Source organism: Lissotriton vulgaris, chromosome 4_1 (genome assembly GCF_964263255.1).
Source record: "Lissotriton vulgaris chromosome 4_1, aLisVul1.2, whole genome shotgun sequence".
NCBI classification, from domain to species: domain Eukaryota; kingdom Metazoa; phylum Chordata; class Amphibia; order Caudata; family Salamandridae; genus Lissotriton; species Lissotriton vulgaris.
The window spans coordinates 395125144-395145711 of NC_141691.1; the positions used below are offsets into that span (position 1 = coordinate 395125144).

The following is a 20568-nucleotide window of genomic DNA, read 5'->3' on the forward strand; positions in this document are numbered from 1 at the left end:
CCCTCGAAGCCCGCCCCCGAAGGGGTTGTGTTCCACAAGCCCTCCTACGACAACCAGTCGAAACTCTTTATCGACTCAGAGTCAGGCAGGCTGACCATCCACAAGCGGAAGATCGCGCCTGAACATCCCTTAGAGGGTTACAAAATTCCTCTTAAGCGGAAAAAGGACTCTGCCACCTCACCGGTTCTCTTTGAGCACGTTCAGGACTATTCGCAGCAAATGACATATTCTCCTGCACAAAGCGAGGAGGACATGGGTGAAGACTATGGTCAAGCGGCCTTCGCTTATCACGCTGACACTGATCAGGATGAACCACAACAGTGGTCTGAGGCTGTTGATCATACTGTAGACCCAGATGATCCACATTCTGCACCAGACAACCAGGCCTACAACGTCAAAACATCACCAACTGAGGACACGGCGGCGTTTAACGCTCTAATAGAAAGGGCAGCACTCAACCATGATGTGGAGATGCATGCAGAACCAGTGGACGAAGATTTCTTATTTGACACTTTTTCCACCTCTGAAAGTTCCACTAAGACTTTGCCTATGCTTAAGGGGGTCCTCAAGCATGCTACGGACATTTTCAAGGAACCCACTAAAGCTAGGGTTATCAACCCACGGATTGAGAAAAAGTATAGGCCTGCTCCAGTGGACCCTACTTACATCAAAGGACAGCTCCCCTTGGACTCCCTTGTAGTGGCCAATGCCCGCAAGAGGGCTAACTCACAAACCAGTGGTGAAGCTCCACCTCCGGACAAGGAATCAAAGATTCTGGAGGCATCAGGGAAGCGAGTGGCAGCGCAGGCTGCTAATATTTGGAGGATTTCCAATACACAGGCCCTGTTGGCTAGATACGACAGGGCACACTACGACACACTAGAACAGTTGTTGCAACACCTGCCTGATATGTACAAGGAAGGAGCAGAGATGATTATACAAGAAGGGCAACTAATTTCTAATGCGTCCATCAAGTGCGCACTGGACGCAGCAGACACGGCTGCTAGGGCCATAAACACTAGTGTGATGCTAAGACGTCACGCATGGCTCCGCATCTCTGGTTTCAAGCCTGAAATTCAAACAACTCTGCTCAACCAGCCGGTTAACCCGGACTTCCTTTTTGGTCCCGAGGTAGACACAACACTCGAAAAAATAAAGAAGGACACTGAGACAGCCAAATCCATGGGGGCTCTCCAATCTCAACAGTTTCGGGGCAGTTCCTTTCGTCGCTCCGGTAATAGGGGAGTCTCGAGAGGACAGGTTTTACAGCAGGCCCAGTTCACCAAAGGAAGCATGCAATCCACCTACACAAAGAATACCAGGGGTGGATACCGTGGGAACAGCGCCAAGGGCAGAGGATGTGGCAATAACAACGCCAGATCCTCCGCTCCCAACAAACAGTGACGCCTTGTCACTGCCCCCTGACCATCTAACACCTGTCGGGGGAAGACTCCAGCAGTTCCTGCCAGTCTGGGAAGGCATTACCACGGACAGGTGGGTGAGACAACTTATCCGATACGGTTATTGTCTAGAATTAACCTCCACCCCCACCCCCCCAACATACCCCCAAGGCACCGTCCTATGTCCGCAGAGCACATGCACTTATTGCAGCAAGAAGTACTCTCCATGCTGCAAAAAGGAGCAATAGAGCTCGTGCCTGCAGAAGAACGAGGTACAGGGGTGTACTCTCTGTACTTCTTAATCCCAAAAAAGGACGGGTCCCTGCGGCCCATTCTAGACCCCAGACCCTTCAACCAATACATCCTTTCAGAACACTTTCATATGTTAACCTTACAGCAGGTCCTGCCTTTGCTCAGTCAGGGCGACTTCCTAGCGACCCTGGACCTCAAGGATGCATATTTCCACATTCCCATTCACCCAAGTCACAAGAAATATCTCAGGTTAACCATCAACAATCAGCATTACCAATTCAAGGTTCTGCCTTTCGGGGTCACCACTGCCCCCAGAGTGTTTAACAAGTGCTTGGCAACCGTGGCTGCGCACCTTCGCAGACAACATGTTCACGTCTATCCCTACCTGGACGACTGGCTCGTTCAAGCCAAGTCGGCCCAGCAGTGTGCCAGCCACATGTCGCGCACGATTCACCTCCTCCACAGTCTGGGGTTCTCACTCAACTACACAAAGTCACACCTGCAGCCAGCCCATGTGCGACAGTACCTAGGGGCAACACTGAACACTCTGACGGCAACAGCGCAGCCGAACTCTGCCAGAGTCAACAGCATGCAGCTGCTTATTCGGAGGTTCAGACCTCAACAATCACTCCCAGCGCAGGTATTCATGCAACTGATCGGTATGATGGCATCCTGCATATTCATATTCCCGCACGCGAGACTGCACATGTGTCCCCTTCAAGTATGCTTAGCACGTCAGTGGAACCAGGCTCATGGGCATCTGAAAGACCTAGTGTTGGTGACCGGTCGTGCTTACAACTCTCTGCATTGGTGGAACCCACAAAACCTTTGCAGGGGACGACCGTTCCAAGAGCCTGTCCCACAGATAGTGTTGACGACGGACGCATCTCTCCAGGGTTGGGGAGTGCATGTCCTCCATTACACGGTGCAGGGACTATGGACAACACAACAGCAGAAGATGCACATCAACCTGCTAGAGCTGATGGCAATCTTCATGGCACTGAAAGCGTTCAAGTTGCACCTGTGCAACAAGGTCGTGTTGATCCGGACGGACAACATGACTGCCATGTATTACATCCAGAAACAGGGAGGCACACACTCCCCGCAGCTATCTCACCTAGCCCAGAGCATGTGGAAGTGGGCCATTCAGAGGAACATCTTCCTCATGGTGGAGCATCTCCCGGGTGTAGACAACCAGATGGCGGACCTGTTCAGCAGGCACAGTCATCAGATGCACGAGTGGGAAATCCACCCCTCAGTACTCCAGCCATACTTCCAGCAGTGGGTTCATCCAGAGATCGACCTCTTCGCCACAAAAGAGAACGTAAAATGCCAAAGCTTCGCCGCCAGGTTCCCACACCCGCAGTCTCAGGGCAATGCGATATGGATGAACTGGTCAGGCAGATTTGCGTACGCTTTTCCCCCAGCCCCACTCATACCGCTGGTGGCGCGCAAACTGCGGCAGCGCTCCATGATGGTCATCCTGGTTGCTCCAACGTGGGATCGGCAGGCTTGGTACACCACGTTCCTGGAACTGCGCCTCACTCCCAGCCTCCTCACTCAGAGCCTTGGCGAAATTCAGCACCCAGATCCTCAACAGTTGAGCCTAGCGATTTGGCTCCTGAGGTCATAGTTTGGCTACCTCAACTTGCCCCCTGAGTGTATGAACATCATCAAAGAGGCAAGGCGGCCCACAACCAGGGCGTGCTATGCAGCCAAATGGCAACGATTTGTCATTTACTGTTCCAACAATGACATTAATCCGCTAGATGCATCCACGCAAAACATCATATGTTACCTACTGCATCTGTACTTATGCAACCTAGCATATAGTTCCATCAGGATACATTTGGCTGCTATAGCTGCTTACCTTCAGAACAGGCAGCACCTTTCACTTTTCAGAGTGCCTGCCATCAAATCCTTTTTGGAGGGCCTTAAAAGAGTGATCCCTCCCAGACACCCTCCTTCACCTGTCTGGAATCTAAATATCGTTCTCACCAGGCTCATGGGGCCCCCCTTTGAGCCTCTCCATTCTTGTGAGATTCAATTTCTTACTTGGAAAGTGGCCTTTCTAATAGCCATTACATCGCTGCGAAGGGTCAGCGAGCTTCAAGCCCTCACAATTCAAGAGCCCTACCTACAAATTCATGCTAATAGGGTGGTGTTGCGCACCAACCCCAAGTTCATGCCAAAGGTAATCTCGCAGTTCCACATTAATCAAAACATAGAACTGCCAGTTTTCTTTCCAAACCCTGACTCAGTGGCAGACAGAGCACTGCACACCTTAGATGTCAAAAGAGCTCTCCTGTATTACATTGACCGGACGAAAGACTTTCGCAAAACTAAACAACTGTTTGTTGCCTTCTCTCCACAACATAAAGGCAACCCTATTTCCAAATCAGGTATAGCCAGGTGGATAGTTAAATGCATTCAAATCTGTTATCAAAAGGCTAAACGCACTTTAACAGTTCCCCCAATAGCGCATTCCACACGCAAGCTAGGGGCATCCATGGCTTTCCTAGGTAACATTCCTTTAGAGGAAATATGTAGAGCAGCCACATGGACCACCATACATACATTTACCAAATACTACTGCGTAGATGTACACTCCAAGCAGCAAGCTGCTGTAGGACAGGCTGTTCTCAGAACTCTCTTTCAGACTGCTGCAGCTGGCACGGGCAACCGCCGATAAGGAAGTAACTGCTATTTATTTATGCACAGATATGAATTCAGCAGCCCACATGCCTCGAACGGAATATGCTACCTACCAGTATGCATCTGTTCTTGGCATGTAGGGTTGCTGACATTCATATCGCCCACCCTCCTCCCCGGTGCCTGTCGCAGCTGTAGCACTCAGAATAATTCTCAGGCATGGTCATCACTTACTGTATTACACTCCATCTCTGCCACAATGGTGAAAAACAATCTGAGGATGGAGAGGATGCCCATGCGCACTGTAGTCCAGGGGAGGAGCCACCTATCTCGTGATACTTCGAAGACTCTTCCAGGACAACAATGTGCAATCATCCGGACCCAACACTAGGCGGCGATCTATGCACAGATATGAATGTCAGCAGCCCTACATGCCAAGAACAGATGCATACTGGTAAGCAGCATATTCCATATCTCATCAGGTCTTCCACACTAGACTCTCATCACAAGGCTGCCGCCAACATTCGCCTTGCCTTTTTACTTTTTTGTTGCACCCTCTACCTTTTTGCCAAATTTGGTGTAATTCCGTTCAGCAGTTTGGGCTGTAGCCTCACTTAAAGGTCCCTATGGAAAATTGCATGGGGAAAACACGTTTTGGGACCCCCCCTTTTTTCTCGGCCACCGCTTCACTAATCACCCCGAAACTTTCAGGGAAGGAGCAGAGCAGGCCATTTTCTTGGAGAATTTCGCGTGTATTTGTTGACCGGCGCAAAAGTGATTCCAAATAGAATTTTGCGGATTTCCTATCCGGTCCAAACTATAACTACCTACTGGCGACCGCCAGTAGCTAATATGTATATTGCTGTCCTTATGTGTCAGTAGTTAAGAAGGTAGGGTGGTCGAGTACAAGCTCGTCCCTCAATGCTTATTTAATTACTAAATAAAATGCCTCTTTAATCTCTTGTTTATCTGGGCCGTTATAAACACCTTCTGGAGAAAGGTCAGGGAATTGTAGGGCAATATGGTGTTCGTCCAAGCAAGCAACGAGAACCTTGCTTCACAAGGGGTTACGGGGCCAAGAGGTGATCACTACAGTCGGTATCTCTAATCCTGGGGTTATCCTAGAAATCTGTACATGTATGGTGTGTGCAATTTTATAAGTTCTGTAGCTATGTATTCTATTCATTTGGGTGAACAATGCGGTTTCTGACACCCAGTTATTTTTAAATGGCACAGTGAATTTTTTCTGGCCTTTTTCCTAGCGAAGTCTGCAGTGCTGAGGGGGTGGGGGCAATCCTGAATAACAACTATGCACATTGGAAAAAAGCAGCACTAAAATAGTATACCTGTGACAATTGTGGCGCTCAAGATACTTTAGCTTACAGAATTTCTTCAGTTAATCAGTGGCAGATCAATACATATGGAGAAACATAAACACATTTGAAACCTCCCAAGTTATTGAATCTCACTAATAAACCAGTCTTCTGCATTTAGCAGTGGCCTTCAATAATGTTCACAAAATATTTTGCAGCAGCACCCTACCTAGCGGGCCCTTACCCTTAAATGATAGGATTGGTATGGGGCCAGTCAAAATAAGATTGACAAAAATATTCTTTTACAATCAATATACATGTGCGTATAATCAAACAAAGAATCAATAAAAAACAATAAATGTGCACCTAAATATTATTGTCTCACTAAAGTCAGCCTCTGTACCAGCCAGTGACTTCCAATACAATGACCAGGAAAAAACAATAATCACAGAAAAATTCTGCTGCTACTCCTAATAAAAACCTCTATCCATCCATCCATCCATCCATCCATCCATCCATCCATCCATCCATCTAAACACCAACCAATATCATACAATCCTGACAGTGCCCAATAATTAGAGAACATTTGTACATGTGTTTCAAAAAGAAAAGCAAATGCAAGTGTTTTTAGTGTTTGTACTTTTTAACCAAAAATTGCACTCTTTGGCCACTTGAGGATGCCAAGGTGCTTCCTATGATAATGGTGTACACAAAAAGAAGAAAAAATGCTACAGATACTTTTAACTGGCGAAAATATAATGTTTACAAAAAAAACACTTAATCATCCCGGGGAACCACTTGAATTGTCTACACGGGAGCTATCCGAGGGCTCGTCAGCTACTCGAGTCTCAGTAATCAGCCTCTTCCCTAATAATATTGAATTAGGGGCCTCCTCTGATATTTATCAGAGAAGCAGCAAAATCACTTCTGTTCTGTACAGCTTCTCCCTTCGTAAAAGGCACATAGATAAGCTCTTGAATGATGCCAGACTCAATCTTCCCTTCCCTGTCAATCCTTACATCGGACAGAGTTCCTCCCTTGTTAAAAGAGGCACGGCAATAGATAAGCATTAAAAGATGCCAGACCCAATCTTTCCTTCTCTGTATCTACAAGAGGCACAGTAATAACATGTGTCTATTTCCAGAAAGATAAACACGTAAATCACATAACTTCCTACCTTCACTCTCTGGCTGAGAATTCCACTTCGCACACAATTTCCCTCAGTTTGAGAATTTTAGCGAGACCAGCAGTAACAAGCGGAGAACTGAAAAGGACGCAGGTGTGTCAAGTGCCCTTTCTAAACCGTGACCAAAAAAGACAATCACATCAGGCAGTCAAGTATAAAGTTACCCGAGCGTTGCTCTCTCTGTGGTTCAGTCAGAAAGGAGGGCACGAGTGTTTAGCCTGCACTTCCTCCCGGTCCCAGCTGTTTCCTATCTGTTGGTGCTGCTAATCCAAGTCACGGCACCAAATGTTCGAGGGAGATTTATTATGGGGCAAAAGGGCAAGGGGCTGAGCGAAGAGCTCTGAGAGCCTGCATTTAATGAGCGAGGTAGTGAGTTAGGGACAAAAGGGTCACCTTAATTTGTGCTGGGTTGTCCAGGAATGCTTGCTGTAAAAATAGAGAAAACCGATATGTGAGCCGTGGAAACTGAACCTGAAAGTTTAACAGTTTTATTAAGAAGATGCAACTTTAAGAAACTCAAATATAAAGGCAGAAAAATCACGAAGTTCTGAATCCAGTGCTCTGCATTCTCAGATAGCCACATGGATCAGATTGCATTTACTGAAAGAAAGCTTTCAAACAGTTAGAGAGCCTAAACCTTAAAAACACATTTATACTTTGTTATAATTTTGAGGTAGAATGTATTCAAAACACAAGGTGCATTTTTATCTGGGATTACTCACATCTGCCTATAAGTGAGAAGTCCTGCAATTACAATATAAACATTTTTAATGTAAAATGGATAAAACAAGGTTACAGAGAACATAGCAAATATAACATTTCATATGGCAGAATATAAAATAGAGCAGTACATTTTATTATAGATGAACAAGAGCTCTTGAGTAGCGCTTGGGGAAAACTCACAGCATGTCATCTACATACAGACGAGGAGTAGTCCAACGATGTCTCTGTGGACCCCTTTTTATATTCTTAAAGGCTGTGAGAAGTCTATGGTAACGTCATCTCACGCCACCCCATGCCACTTCTACATGCGTCACTTACGGCCTGGTTCGCACTTTTCCCTCCATACATTGTGCAGCCCTTCCTGTAACTATGGCACATAAGCAAGGTGAAAGGTCATGCCTCTTAGACTGGGCGCCTGTCATAAATTTTGTATCGGACAGCAGAAAAATGTGTTATTGTGTAAAGGGACTTTATTTATATGTATATACAGATCTGTACGCCCTTATTTCGCCGCATCCATCACTCCAGCTTGACGTATCTGCGGTGGGAAACTTCCCTAATCTCATGCACGTACCCAGGATGTGGTCTTATTGTATGTCGAAAAAACAGGGGGGATGTTGAACTTCAACGTCCTTTAACTTGGCGCACAGGTAGGGTGGGAGCTTAGTCCGGAGCAGGAGGCCTCACAGAGAGTGGAGCTGAATAAAATCTTGATCAGACATGCCCTCAGCTTACTAAACAGAAAAATGGCAGCATTATGGCCAATCTAACCAGAGGCCTATACTTTTAACAGAAGGGCCTACACAGGGGTTTATGCTGGCTGAGTGATAAGAATGTTCCAGGATATTATATGGTAAACTTGGTCACTCTCTCAGAATGAGTATGATGTTGGGAGCCCTGCGCAACCCCCGAAGCAGCCTTTCTTTTTCCCATATTGTTCCCAAATTGCAAGGAAAGCAAGATATCAAATTAGGGACACAGTACCTTGGGAGATGCCTGGTAGGTGAGCTTAGTGAGGTTGAGGGGTAAAAAGCCAGCAGATCAAGAGAGTAAGCCCGTCGCAGCCTCTGTCTGGCTATGGTGGGATAAGATGGGTCCGTCTTGGCCCAGGCGTGTGCCAAGGCACGACCTGAGCAGTGGGAAACTGAAGGCCAAGAAGTAGAGTCCAAAAGCCCCTCCTGCTCTCAGTACATGCAGGAGTATAAAGCCCCAGCGCATGCGCCAGATTAGCTGATGCAGGCAAGTGAAGCAGCCAGGTGACCGCTGGTGAAACCCCCCTTTTTCAGTAATTGACCTTGTGGATCTAGTTATACAAATGTTTTGTCTTCACGGTACAGTCTCCATTAAACGCACAACCATCTGTGCCTTCCTATTTATTTCTATTGAACTCCCTATACATGCCCCACTCAGTACCCCCTGTAGATTTTTAGGTCATTTGAAATTTTATTTTCCTGCGCAATATTTCCTAGATTTATGTAAGTAACGTGTTTCTTGATTGCTACAGACTTTTTCCTTTTTCCCCTTTCCTCAACAGAAACTAGTTCACGATGGACTAGACTATGACCTTTCCTTGGTCGTTTTTTCCTTTTCTTTTATTTCCCCTTCCAATATCATGTGAACCCATCTTGCAAAACTTTTTTTGCGGCTATTATTCTTTATACTACCAAAATTATGTAAATACTTATATCACTGCCTTTGAAAACATCCTTGCATTATCAAAGCCAAGCATGTTCACACAACAAACTTTACCTTTCCTTTACCGCAATAATGAGGGAGGAAGTCCCCCTAGTCTCTAGTCTCATAGCTTTTTTAAATGTAATATGTTGAAAAGATAATCAATGGCATATATTGATACACTAACAGAGTATTATGCCTTCTGGTGTTCTTAATATTATTGCCAATGAGCCCTAAATGCTATTATTTTTTAATTTATGACTATTAAGATTACCTATTGATACCTTGCACTACTTTTGATAAACTCTTACCATTAGAAATCGTTTTACTTCACTTGGCCAACCTACAATAAAATATTGGTCATATTGTTGCAAGGACATTGTCCTCATGTAAGTATAAGAACAGTACCCTTATTGGGAGTCCCGCGTGCGGTTTCCAGCAAGTACGTTTTGTTGGTCATAATAAGTTGAAATTTAATTTGTAACAGATTCTGCAAAACAATTTTTATTTATTCTTCATTTTTACCCACCCCTCCTCCCCAAATATTTTTGACCCAAGCATTAAGGAAGCTCGATGGCGCTATTTGCCAGAGTGAAACTTGTCATCAGCAATTACACATCTTGAGTGTACTAATGATGCAACATGGTAAAAAATCAACATTCGGCGAAGCGAACAGTGATCATTATACTAACCATCAGTGGCATTTAGGAGGCTCATACCTGTTTGAGAAATATGTGGGGGGCAACATGGTCTACTGCACACACATTCTGTATGTACTCCTGGCTTGAAACTTTCTTCTAGAGTGCTACACAGATTGGCCAAGAAAATTATTGAAACATGCTTTCCCAGGTCTAAGCTGCCCAATACTGCATTCTCTGCCTTCCTGTGTATTCTATATGATGTGGGTCTATCGTTTGGTAATGGAAGACAGCCTGAACGTAGAAATAGGACAAACGTATGTGTATCGCTGTTCCATTACACTTAGCTTGCAGGTTCGCTCCGGTTATGAACATTCTCCTGCCATCCCAGGACATAGGCAGGCTTAAATCACCCAATAGTACACTTTTATTAACAACTAAATTTGAAAGAGTGTGCATGCTCACAAGGAAAAGTGGCTACTCCAGTAAGATGCCTGCATGTGGTCATGTTTTAGACGTACTAAGCCCTGTTGAACAACTACAGAATCAGCTTGTAGTCTTGCCACTAGTTTGCTAGCAGTCACTAGTAGGTGAACAATGGATAAGAGCTTGCCACTTAGAAGTAACAAAGTTGCTGTTAATTTTTTACGATCATCACTGCTAACCAAGCTCTTCCTAATTTTCCTATGGATAGTCTCCATTTGATGTGCTGCTATTTGAGGGGAACTGTTCGAGGAGTGATGAATGTTTTATGTTCTGCATGAAAAAATAACATTTTAGCAATTTTACAATATGATGTTTAGTGATTTTGTAAAAATATTTTAATAAATGCATAACCTTTGACATATGTGTTGTAGTGTTTGTTCCCTAATCCCTCTTCCCTAACAAATACCTTTTTCAAGTATTCCATCTTTATTTCTTTATTTAGGGTGCTTATCATTCAATTGAAAATGGGATATGGAGCACCTTTCAGTTTGGGAAAGGTAAGTGACCAAGATGTTATTTGAAATTAAGGGATGTTAAACGATTATGGATGGAATTGTAATATGGGTTCTTTTCTCCATTTGTTTTCAAAGCAAAACAATTGCTTTCCTCATTGGCCAGTATATTCACCAGTGCCTGTTTCCAGTTGCTCTACTTACTAAATCAGAAGTGTCCCATTTGTGAATTCCGTTTGCTCTATCCTCCCACTGTTTTGCTTTTTAGTATAGTACCTGTCACGAGAAAATGTGCATTGGCTCTAATATCCTCTATCATCCTCCTTGGAAACAATCCAGTTTGTAACACTTACTACTTTTACCTCCTTTGTCTATTGCTATATCTCACTTCACCATTCTTAATCGCTTGCTTCTCCTGTTACCTACTGGTGCTTGCCTACTTCTCTCTTTGTCCCCTCTGAAGTTATATTCTGTGATCGTCTGTTGATCGTATGGGAATTCTTTCAATAGCTTGACTCTACTCTACTCATCATGCGCTCACCTTCTCACCTCCCTTCCGAACGTTCCAATCCTCTTCACAACATGTTTAGGTCTTTTCCTGCCCTTATATTGTCATCCTCTTTCTCTCATTTCACATATACTAAATCCCTCTTTCTCGAATTAATCGCAATTCAGAATAGCCTCAAACGTCCCCACAACTCCCTCTCCCTGTATTTGTACAGGCAGCTATCTTACCCTCCCTGAACCCTCCCCTTGCACCTTAAAACGCACAAATTCCAATTTAAAATGTATTAAAATATAGGCAGGTTTACACAAAAGCATTATTGTCACCCTTAGCCCTATAAGTTTATAATGGGTCAGTAGTGTGTGTAAAAGAGATGGGGAATCATTGAATAGGCTCACCTAAAAGTGTCACTCCTGGGCCCATCTGATACATAAGATGGCATGCATCAAACTGAAGATCGAACAGAAGTGTGATAAAATGTAATGATAATAGATGTTACATTAGGGTACTAACTGGGTGTGCTATTGAACTGTTGAGTATAATCTAATAAAAAATGTAATTAAGTAATGGTGAAGATTGAAAAGACTAAATTGCCGGTATCTCTAAACTTCAACACTATAACCCAAACAGAAAACTGGTCCCACTCTTTTTAGGTTGAGCCTGGGCAGCGCACACATTGCTCTGCCAGACATTTTATATTCAAGAATGGACTCGAAGCTCGACCCACTCTCCGCTTATATTTTTCATTGGGTTGTGTCATTGTTGTTTGTAAATTCTTGCTTCTGATTTGTTAATAGGCTTGTTAATCCCTCTTTAGTGCTGCCTTGTCTTCATTTGTAACCTTCTATGAGGACTGGACCTTTTACTTCTGTTACACGGTATGTCTTATTTTGTCTACAAGCACTATTTTCTCTAATGTTTCTCCTACTGCAAGCACGACATGCTTTCCTGCAACTTTCAGCACGCCATGCGCCCTATCACTTTCCAAGCAGCCCAGGACAATGGCGGCTGCTTCCTTGAAATTAAATGGGTCTCGAATTTATAGGAGTTTAAGCAATTGGCATTGTAGATGAAATGCCCTTTATTTATGTATTAATTATCAAAACAGATGAATAAAAGGCATTGGCATTTACAATGCCAATAGCTTAAACTCTCGCAAATGCAGGACCTATTGCATTGCAAATGCTTGTTTTGTTTCTGTCGCGTATCTCCACAGTAAAAACTAAAGAAAAGTGAAGTAACGAAAGGTAGCAACCTGCATGTGGCTATCTAACATGCCTTGTTACATCTAGTTGTCTCCTACATTTCCCACTTCCCTTTCAAACTTACTTAGCCTTCTCAGTTTACATCCTCTTTGGAACACAGGGAGGTGACAGAGGAACTCTTCAGAGATCCACTTATCGCTGCTCATTTCCTCACACTGCAGTACTCCACGTTCCTTTGATATTTGAAAATAAATGTATCAACAAACTTGAATCCAGTATGTATTCCAGCATCACCAACTCAGTTCTCGTAGCATAAGCATTTATCTAGCTGATTATTTGACCTCGAAATTAGATTTTTAACCTTGTGCTTTTTACTTTTTTACTTTTTTTCCTAGTGGCTCTCACCTTACTACTCCCTCTAGTGCCCTTCTTTCTTCCTTTTCACTTGTATCTCGAGTAGAATTAAATCCTCAATTGAGCCAAAGGTGCTATGCCTTCACCAACTAATATCCCGACTTGGCTCCGGGCCCTACCTTGAAATTTCCACATATGCTACCACCTTTCTCTTTTCAAAGAAGCAACTGTGCTTGACCATTCCACCCAGCAATCTCCTCTCACCTCTCTACTTCTTTTTTTCCCAGCTCTTCAGAGTTGTTGCACATCACCTGCTTTCTGTTTTACTTGATTAAAATTCAGTTCAGTTCAAATAGACTTTATTTCGGTCAGAATGACCTAAAAAAGTACAGCACACAATATATAATCATATGACAAAGAAAAAAAATAAAACACACTCAAGAAACATTTGCATAACTAAGACGCTTAAGTTGTGCACTAACAGTCTTAACATTAAAAAAAAAAAAAGATAAAATAACTCCGTGCTAGCCACTAGTATGGTCCCATTTTGAGCAATGCATGAGATTTTGGGGATACAGGTAGTTGAAACTTAACAGGAAGTCTGTTGAAAGTGCGCAGTGCAATAAATAAATAAATTAGCTAAAAATAAAGACAAGTAAAAACAAAGATTATTGCTAAAATATTTTTGGCTATGAAAAAGCAGTTCTGCTAGAAATAAAACTTCTGGGAAGAATTGACATTAGATCATTTCTATAAATAAAGCTTCAGGACAAAACTGTCATTAATCATTACTAGAAGTCAGGTAAACCCTTCTCGTACAGCACATTGAGAACAGGAAACCGGCTACAGAATACACTATTGGAATGCTCGAGTCGGTTTTCAGTATCCTGAAGACTTTGTGACAGCGCCTGCTGCCCAAGTTCCTGTAAATCTGAACTAACCAGCGCTTCCTTGCTCTCTTATAGCCCGGACAACCAAAGAAGACGTGGAGGTCAGATTCTTCAAGGTATTCACAGGCCGGACAGTTACTCGTAGATTGATCTCTCCATTTAGATGTAAAACAGCGGAATGGAAACGCCCCATATCTAAATTGTAAATAAAGCTTCCTTGCTGCTGGTGGATTTATGAGATCAATTGCCGGCTCAAAGTAAGGTATATCTTTAATGTCCAGTAACCCAGAAGAAAGTTTCCCGATTCTAGTAAGTGTATGCAGTTGAGTCAGTCTATACTCTTTGTAGAGCGCCTTCAGTTGCTCCTTAGATATTGACAGGCAGGCTGACTCGGGACAAGACCAACAGTCCCCTAGACCCATGTTGGTTAATAAGAGTTTAATGTATGAGAACCAGGGGATCTTTGCAGCGCCTCGTGTCCTGAAAACTTCTGTTAGTTCCTCCCTGTAAGATGTAAGTTCGGGGTTGCCCACAAGCGGCGCCAATACATTATAGGTTTGGCGCCTGCTACTTCAGCTATTGCCGTTATGCCTGTGTCAAGGCATAACGGAACCAGCGGGGTACTACATGGCAATCTAAATAGGTGTCTTAGATATTGGTATTCCACCTGCGTTAGCTTTCTCATGTTTAGGTGGCCCCAAAGCTCTGCACCGTATAGTGCCCCTCCTCTTGCCTGCGCCCTGTAGATTTCAATTGCGGGGCTTATGGTTCTTTTGCTGGAATTATTAAAAACCCTTAAAATGCCCCCTGAGGATTGTGCTAATATTAACGTGAACTTGGTAATGTGGGGCCCCCAATCCATGGATTCAGAAATCGTGATGCCTAAATAAACAAAGGAAGACACTCTCTCAAGGGGTTTGCCGTTAAGGAACGGATTGGGGCGTATACTTTTTGGACAATTGAATGCCATAAATGTTGTTTTCTCCAAATTAATTTCTAGGCCCCTGTCACTGCAGAACCACTCAATTGTATCCAGATAAATAAAAGGCATTGTCATTTACAATGCCAATAGCTTAAACTCTTGCAAATGCGGGACCTATTGCATTGCAAATGCTTGTTTTGTTTCTATCGCGTATCTCCACAGAAAAAACTAAACAAAAGTGAAGTAACGAAAGTTAGCAACCTGCATGTGGCTATCTAACATGCCTTGTTACATCTAGTTGTCTCCTACGTTTCCCACTTCCCTTTCAAACTTACTTATCCTTCTCAGCTTGCATCCTCTTTGGAACACAGGGAGGTGACAGAGGAACTCTTCAGAGATCCACTTATCGCTGCTCATTTCCTCACACTGCAGTACTCCACGTTCCTTTGATATTTGAAAATAAATGTATCATCAAACTTCCACCCAGATCCAGTATGTGTTCCAGCATTACCGACTCAGTTCTCGTAGCATAAGCATTTATCTATCTGATTATTTGACCTCGAAATTTGATTTTTAACCCTGTGCTTTTTACTTTTTTATTTTTTTTCCTAGTGGCTCTCACCTTACTACTCCCTCTAGTGCCCTTCTTTCTTCCTTTTCACTTGTATCTCGAGTAGAACTAAATCCTCAATTGAGCCAAAGGTGCTATGCCTTCACCAACTAATATCCCGACTTGGCTCTGGGCCCTACCTTGAAATTTCCACATATGCTACCACCCTTCTCTTTTCAAAGAAGCAACTGTGCTTGACTATTCCACCCCAGAAATCTAATCTCACCTCTCTACTTCTTTTTTTCCCAGCTCTTCAGAGTTGTTGCACATCACTAGCTTTCTGTTTTACTTGATTAAAATTCACTGTTATCTTCATTGCAATTTATTTGCTCTGCTCATTAAACCAAATGCTTTCCTTACAAATCATCTCACATTCTCTAATACTGAGTTCCTCAGTACTTTTTCTTTGTGATCTTTCTGCAGCATTTCAAAGTGTTGACCACCCTGCTCTTCTTGTCTCACACTGCAGCCTTTACATCTTTGACTTTGCATTTTTTTTCCATCTAGCGTTTTTTGCAGTAGCAGTTGTGTATCTTGCTCCTGTCACTCCTTACCATCTCTTTCACACCAGCACAACGAAAGACAAAATGCAATGCTGAGTCCACTGCTCTTCTCTACGTGCGCAACCCCAATGCAGTTAGCTCCACGCGCTTAAATTCTATACTGATGATACACACATTGTCTTTTTCTTTTCATGCAAAATATATCAGGGTTCCATCGCCAACTCTATTGATTGTCAAATCCTAGGTGCCATCTTCCTCTGTTTGCTTGATCTTTTTAAAGTCTAAGTAGTTACCTCTCAGTTGTTCAGTCTTGTCTGGAAATTCTTCTTTGCGCCCCATTCACCATCAGTTCCACTCCACTCTCATTTTCAGTTGGGCTGCAACAAGATACCATTGTTTATCAGTTAATGTGCTCCCTTCCTGCATTATAGCAGCTCTTGAATGAATGTCAAGCTTCTGCTGAATGAATGTTCAGCTTCTGCTGTGTTATTTTAATGAGCTGCAGTTGTGATGTTTGTCTTGTTTTAAATTTGTCTGGTCTTAAATCCAGATACTTCTGGATACCTTTTCACCTATTTTCTATATTTCTAGACATAGAATTAGGCTTCATAAATACAGTATTTTTGACAAATAGAGCAAATTTAATCTCCAATCTTAGTAAACCCACCCCTATAGATTGTGTGCAATGATCTGTGCTTGGAGGTCGGTGTGGAGTGCTGCATCTAGAAATCATAAGTGTTACTTGGCTCCAGTATGCTTCCAGTAAATTGAATTCTATGTCAGGACCAGAGGCCCAGATTATGCTTATCTCTTTCATTTTATTACTCAGCAACCTTAACAATGCAATCAAAGACCACAAATCCCATGAGTCTTTGCAAAAAGTCAACCCAGCAACCATAGAGTGAGTCTTGTATAAACCGCATCAAGTTACAGCACTTCCTCTCTCTTTGATGCTCAGCAGCCGGATAGGTGCCTTTCTTGATTCCTTTATGTGTATGTTGATTAATGTTGGTATCGCAACTATTTTGGGTTATATTGACTTTTTTTCATGTGTCATAGGGAATTTCCCCTCTGCGCTAACATGACTCTGTGCCTCTTAGCGGGAGCTCTGTTCTTCAACGCACTGCACTAGTAGGCAGATCCAGCTAGAGGCATCAGATTATTGGTGTAACAATAGCCCAGCAGCCCCCGCAGTATGGGGGGTCCCCTCTGGCACGGGCGGGCCTGAGAGCTCCTGACTGGGTCCAGAGCATGTGGTGCCCCACAGTGTACTTTGCAGGGGGGTCCCCTCAAGTTTCGTTACGCCACTGCATCTGATGCATTTTACTTCGCTGAACAGCTCTGCTGTGAAGCGGCAGTTCAACTTGGTATATTAACTCAGGTTGTGTGGAAAAAGGTAGGGCTAGGACCTTTCTCAAGATTTGCCCGGCGCTAACCGCCCTTGTACCATTCAAATTTACCAAGCAATGAGGCAGGCGCCGGAGACCAGAAGGCAGGAAACAGAAGTTTTATTCCGACGGAGCAGAACACATCAGATCAGACAACAAGGTATCATCTCGAGGTGCTCTAACAAGTGAGCTGAGACTCAGCCTTTTATACCTTACAAAACACTTGGCATTACAGTCACAGCATTGTGAAACAAAGAAAAGATAACCCCATAATCCTTGTGTCAATCCTACCCCACATGTGTTCACAATAGGGACCCTTGGCCTGCTGATAAGAGAAGGGGCAATGACGCAGCTGAATGTTCCGCTGATTATTAGGATGGGTGCGCCTGATCGTAGCCCAGGGGGTGGGGAGACCAGGATCAATAGTGGGTCCTTTGAAGAGGAGTGACTTCATACAATAAAGTGCAGTAAATGGTATCCTCTGGCTTAGGCGATGGCCTCGGACATGTGTGGTCAGTCGGACTCGGGGGAAGGGGTCATCAAAGGAGTGGTATTCATGCCGCGTGGACAATCGAGCGCGGAGGGAAGGCTTGTCAACAGAGGGGCATTCATGGAAGGAAAGGAGGTGTTGGTCAGGCGCGGCCGTGACTCCCAAGGACAGGGTTTTGCAGAAGGAGAAGGTTTATGACTTGTCCATGTGAGGGAGAAGGAGGGGGTCAGGGTGCGCGCAGGGTCAGAGTCGCACAGAGAGAGAGAGAGGTCTTATGACCCGTACATGAGAGAACAGGGGCAGTCAGATACAGCTGGGGGGGGCTATGTCAGCTGAGGCGAAGGATGCCTCTTCAAGAGGGAGATGGGGGGGGTGCCTGGGTCAAGCAGGAGGGTTGCCTTTCATAGCAGGGTCGCGCAGAGTGCTGGGTTTCATGGTCTATGCATGTGAGAGTGGGAGGGGGGGTGCTCAAATGCGCGCAGGAGGGAAGCCAGTGATTCTAATGAGTGGGCAAGAGGCCAAGGTGCCTAAAATGGCCGTCATGTACATATGGGCACGGGCTTTTACTGGCGGAGTGATACGGTCAATATTTTATGGTATTCATGGTGCATACAGGGAGAGGAGTGGGAAAAAGGGAAATGAACGCTGCTTATGTACATCAATTTTTCTATTTTCCACAGTCGCCCCTTTTTACATAACAGAGTTCATTTTTGTTGTTGATGGGGGTACATATAAACAATGAAGTTCATTTTCCTATCCTTCCTAGTTAAGGGGCGTACATATAAACATGTGGTTGATGAAATAGCATTTGTCAATACTAACATATTGCATAAAAATCATGAACAGTTGGTGCGATTGGCAAAATGCAGTACATAGGAAATTGCATTTGTAAACGTACTACATAGCATAAATGCTTCTGACTTTCAAAAGCGAATGTGACCAATGAACATTTTGACCAAGTAGTTGAGGGAGGAATTCAGTCCAATAAGATCTCTTCGTCACAGTGTCTTTTTAGTAGTGAGCCATCACTGGTAGGCTCTAGTCCGTGTCCTTTCGTTGGCGCTGTTGAGCACCGGCGGTGGAGCTATAGGTCCAGCTCGGTTCTATCCTTACGCGTTGCAGGGTGCGGTCAGTCCTCTGCTGTTAGACCACAGTCCTGTTCCCTAAACAATCCTTTTAGTGGCGCCTTAAGCTTGGCACCTATATTTCCGTGGCGTAACCCCATTTCCATCTAGATGCTGTTCTTCCTTTCAGCAGAGAGTCGCGTGGAAAAGAGGGTGTGTTGTTGCGATAGTCGATGGGAGTGAGAGGGCGGAGTGGGGGCAGATTTCCTGGGACACACCAAAGGGACCAAGGGAGCAATGGATAACAAGCAAGCAGGCCCATCAATCGGGCTTGAAAAGGGGGACGGAGGCTCCAGGCACACGTGGGTTGGCGGACAGAGAGCTTCAGGACAGCCCTTCATCCTTTCTTTTACCGCCTTAAAAAGTGCTGCCTCGTCTCGTTTCTTGTTGTGCTGCGGCTCCACCTTTGGTCGAGGTCGCATGTGTCTCATGATCTGCAACCAGGCTGTGCGTCACGTCCGGCCCTTCTCCTCCGGTGATTGAGTATCTTTAAATGGGTAAAAACAAGTTTTAGAGAACTGGCAGGAGAAGAGATTTTTACATTTGAATTCCACTCGCAATCCTAGCACCTGGCGTTATGCTCATTGGTCATAGTCAGAAGTCTATTAGCATGAAGTAAGTAGGTGGGTATTTCTACTGCGTTCGCACCAAGTCTAATCGGCGTTCGTTCATGACATATATGGACAGAGGTCAGACTCCTGTCACTTGCGTATTTCATCAAAAAACCCCAAGATTGACAACATTCAGGGGAGACTCGTCCTTCTAACCCGAGCTTTAACAGTCTTACATTTCCCTTTAGAGCTTGCTAACTCTTTCAAACAGAGCGGGGTGTGCAATCATTGAAAGACACGGTCAAACAGGTTTTTCTCGATGGGCTGCAGTTACTCATGGTCATCATATATATATATCGGGGACAGTAGCTGGGGTCAATCAAGTGGGGCGGGGACGCTTCGGGCATTCGTGCTTGGGTGCAAAGGGGTGGGGCAATCTGGGCATTGGGGGTCAATCTGGACCTCGGCGCTTGTCTCTAATGAACAAAAAAATAAGGTGCCATTGACATACAGTTCCCCTATAAAAGGCCAAATTGGGGGACCTTAGTCGTCTTACCTGTCCTTTCCTTCTCAGCCAATTCGAGTTCATTCATTTTGTAGAAAGGAGAGGTAGTAATATGGCGAGATACAGTCATTTTAGTTTCGGTCAATTTCGCTGAACACCTTCGCGTTCAATAAGTATCCAATCAGACTGGTGCCGACGGGGCACAATATTACCATACAAAAGGGGTGGGACAGGGGGACTCTCATAGGGAGCGAGAGTCGTCCGCAACCTAAACGAGCCATTCGGTACACGTATGACATGTAGAGAGAGGGAGAGAGAGAGAGAGAGAGATAGAGAGAGAGAGAGAGAGAGAGAGAGACGTGTACAAAAATAGGTCATTTAGTGTGCTCACAACACAGAACGACAGAGGTCAGGTAACACGCAAACGCAGACAGAGGGAAGACATAAACCCGTACATTACATACACACAAACTCAGACAAGGGAAGACAGTACATGTGTTACATACAAAAGAGTTCACGACAAAACATAAAACAATTATTGGCCAAACAGAACTTCTGCATGCTGCGCATCTTTAGTATCCTATTTATCTACGTGCTGAGCTCTTTTTACCTTTTTCCTCCTTTTCCTCTCATTTCCCTTTTCGTTTGTTATTTCTTCGAGCCTTCTCATTTGCCAATACTTACACCTCGATTAGTTGATCAGAAATTAACCTGGTCGCGCTATTTACCCATGGTTGGATCTTAA

The 20568-nt window shown here is 44.2% G+C and overlaps 1 protein-coding gene across 2 annotated transcripts in view; it reads left to right on the forward strand.

The window, feature by feature from the left end:
* Positions 1–20568, forward strand: part of APOOL (apolipoprotein O like) — a 233422-nt gene that overhangs the window by 99621 nt on the left and 113233 nt on the right. For both annotated transcript variants that reach the window (XM_086918770.1, XM_086918773.1), the window contains exon 4: positions 10767–10821. In XM_086918770.1, coding sequence (XP_086774896.1) covers positions 10767–10821 — 55 coding nt within the window. The remainder of the gene's footprint in view (positions 1–10766; positions 10822–20568) is intronic.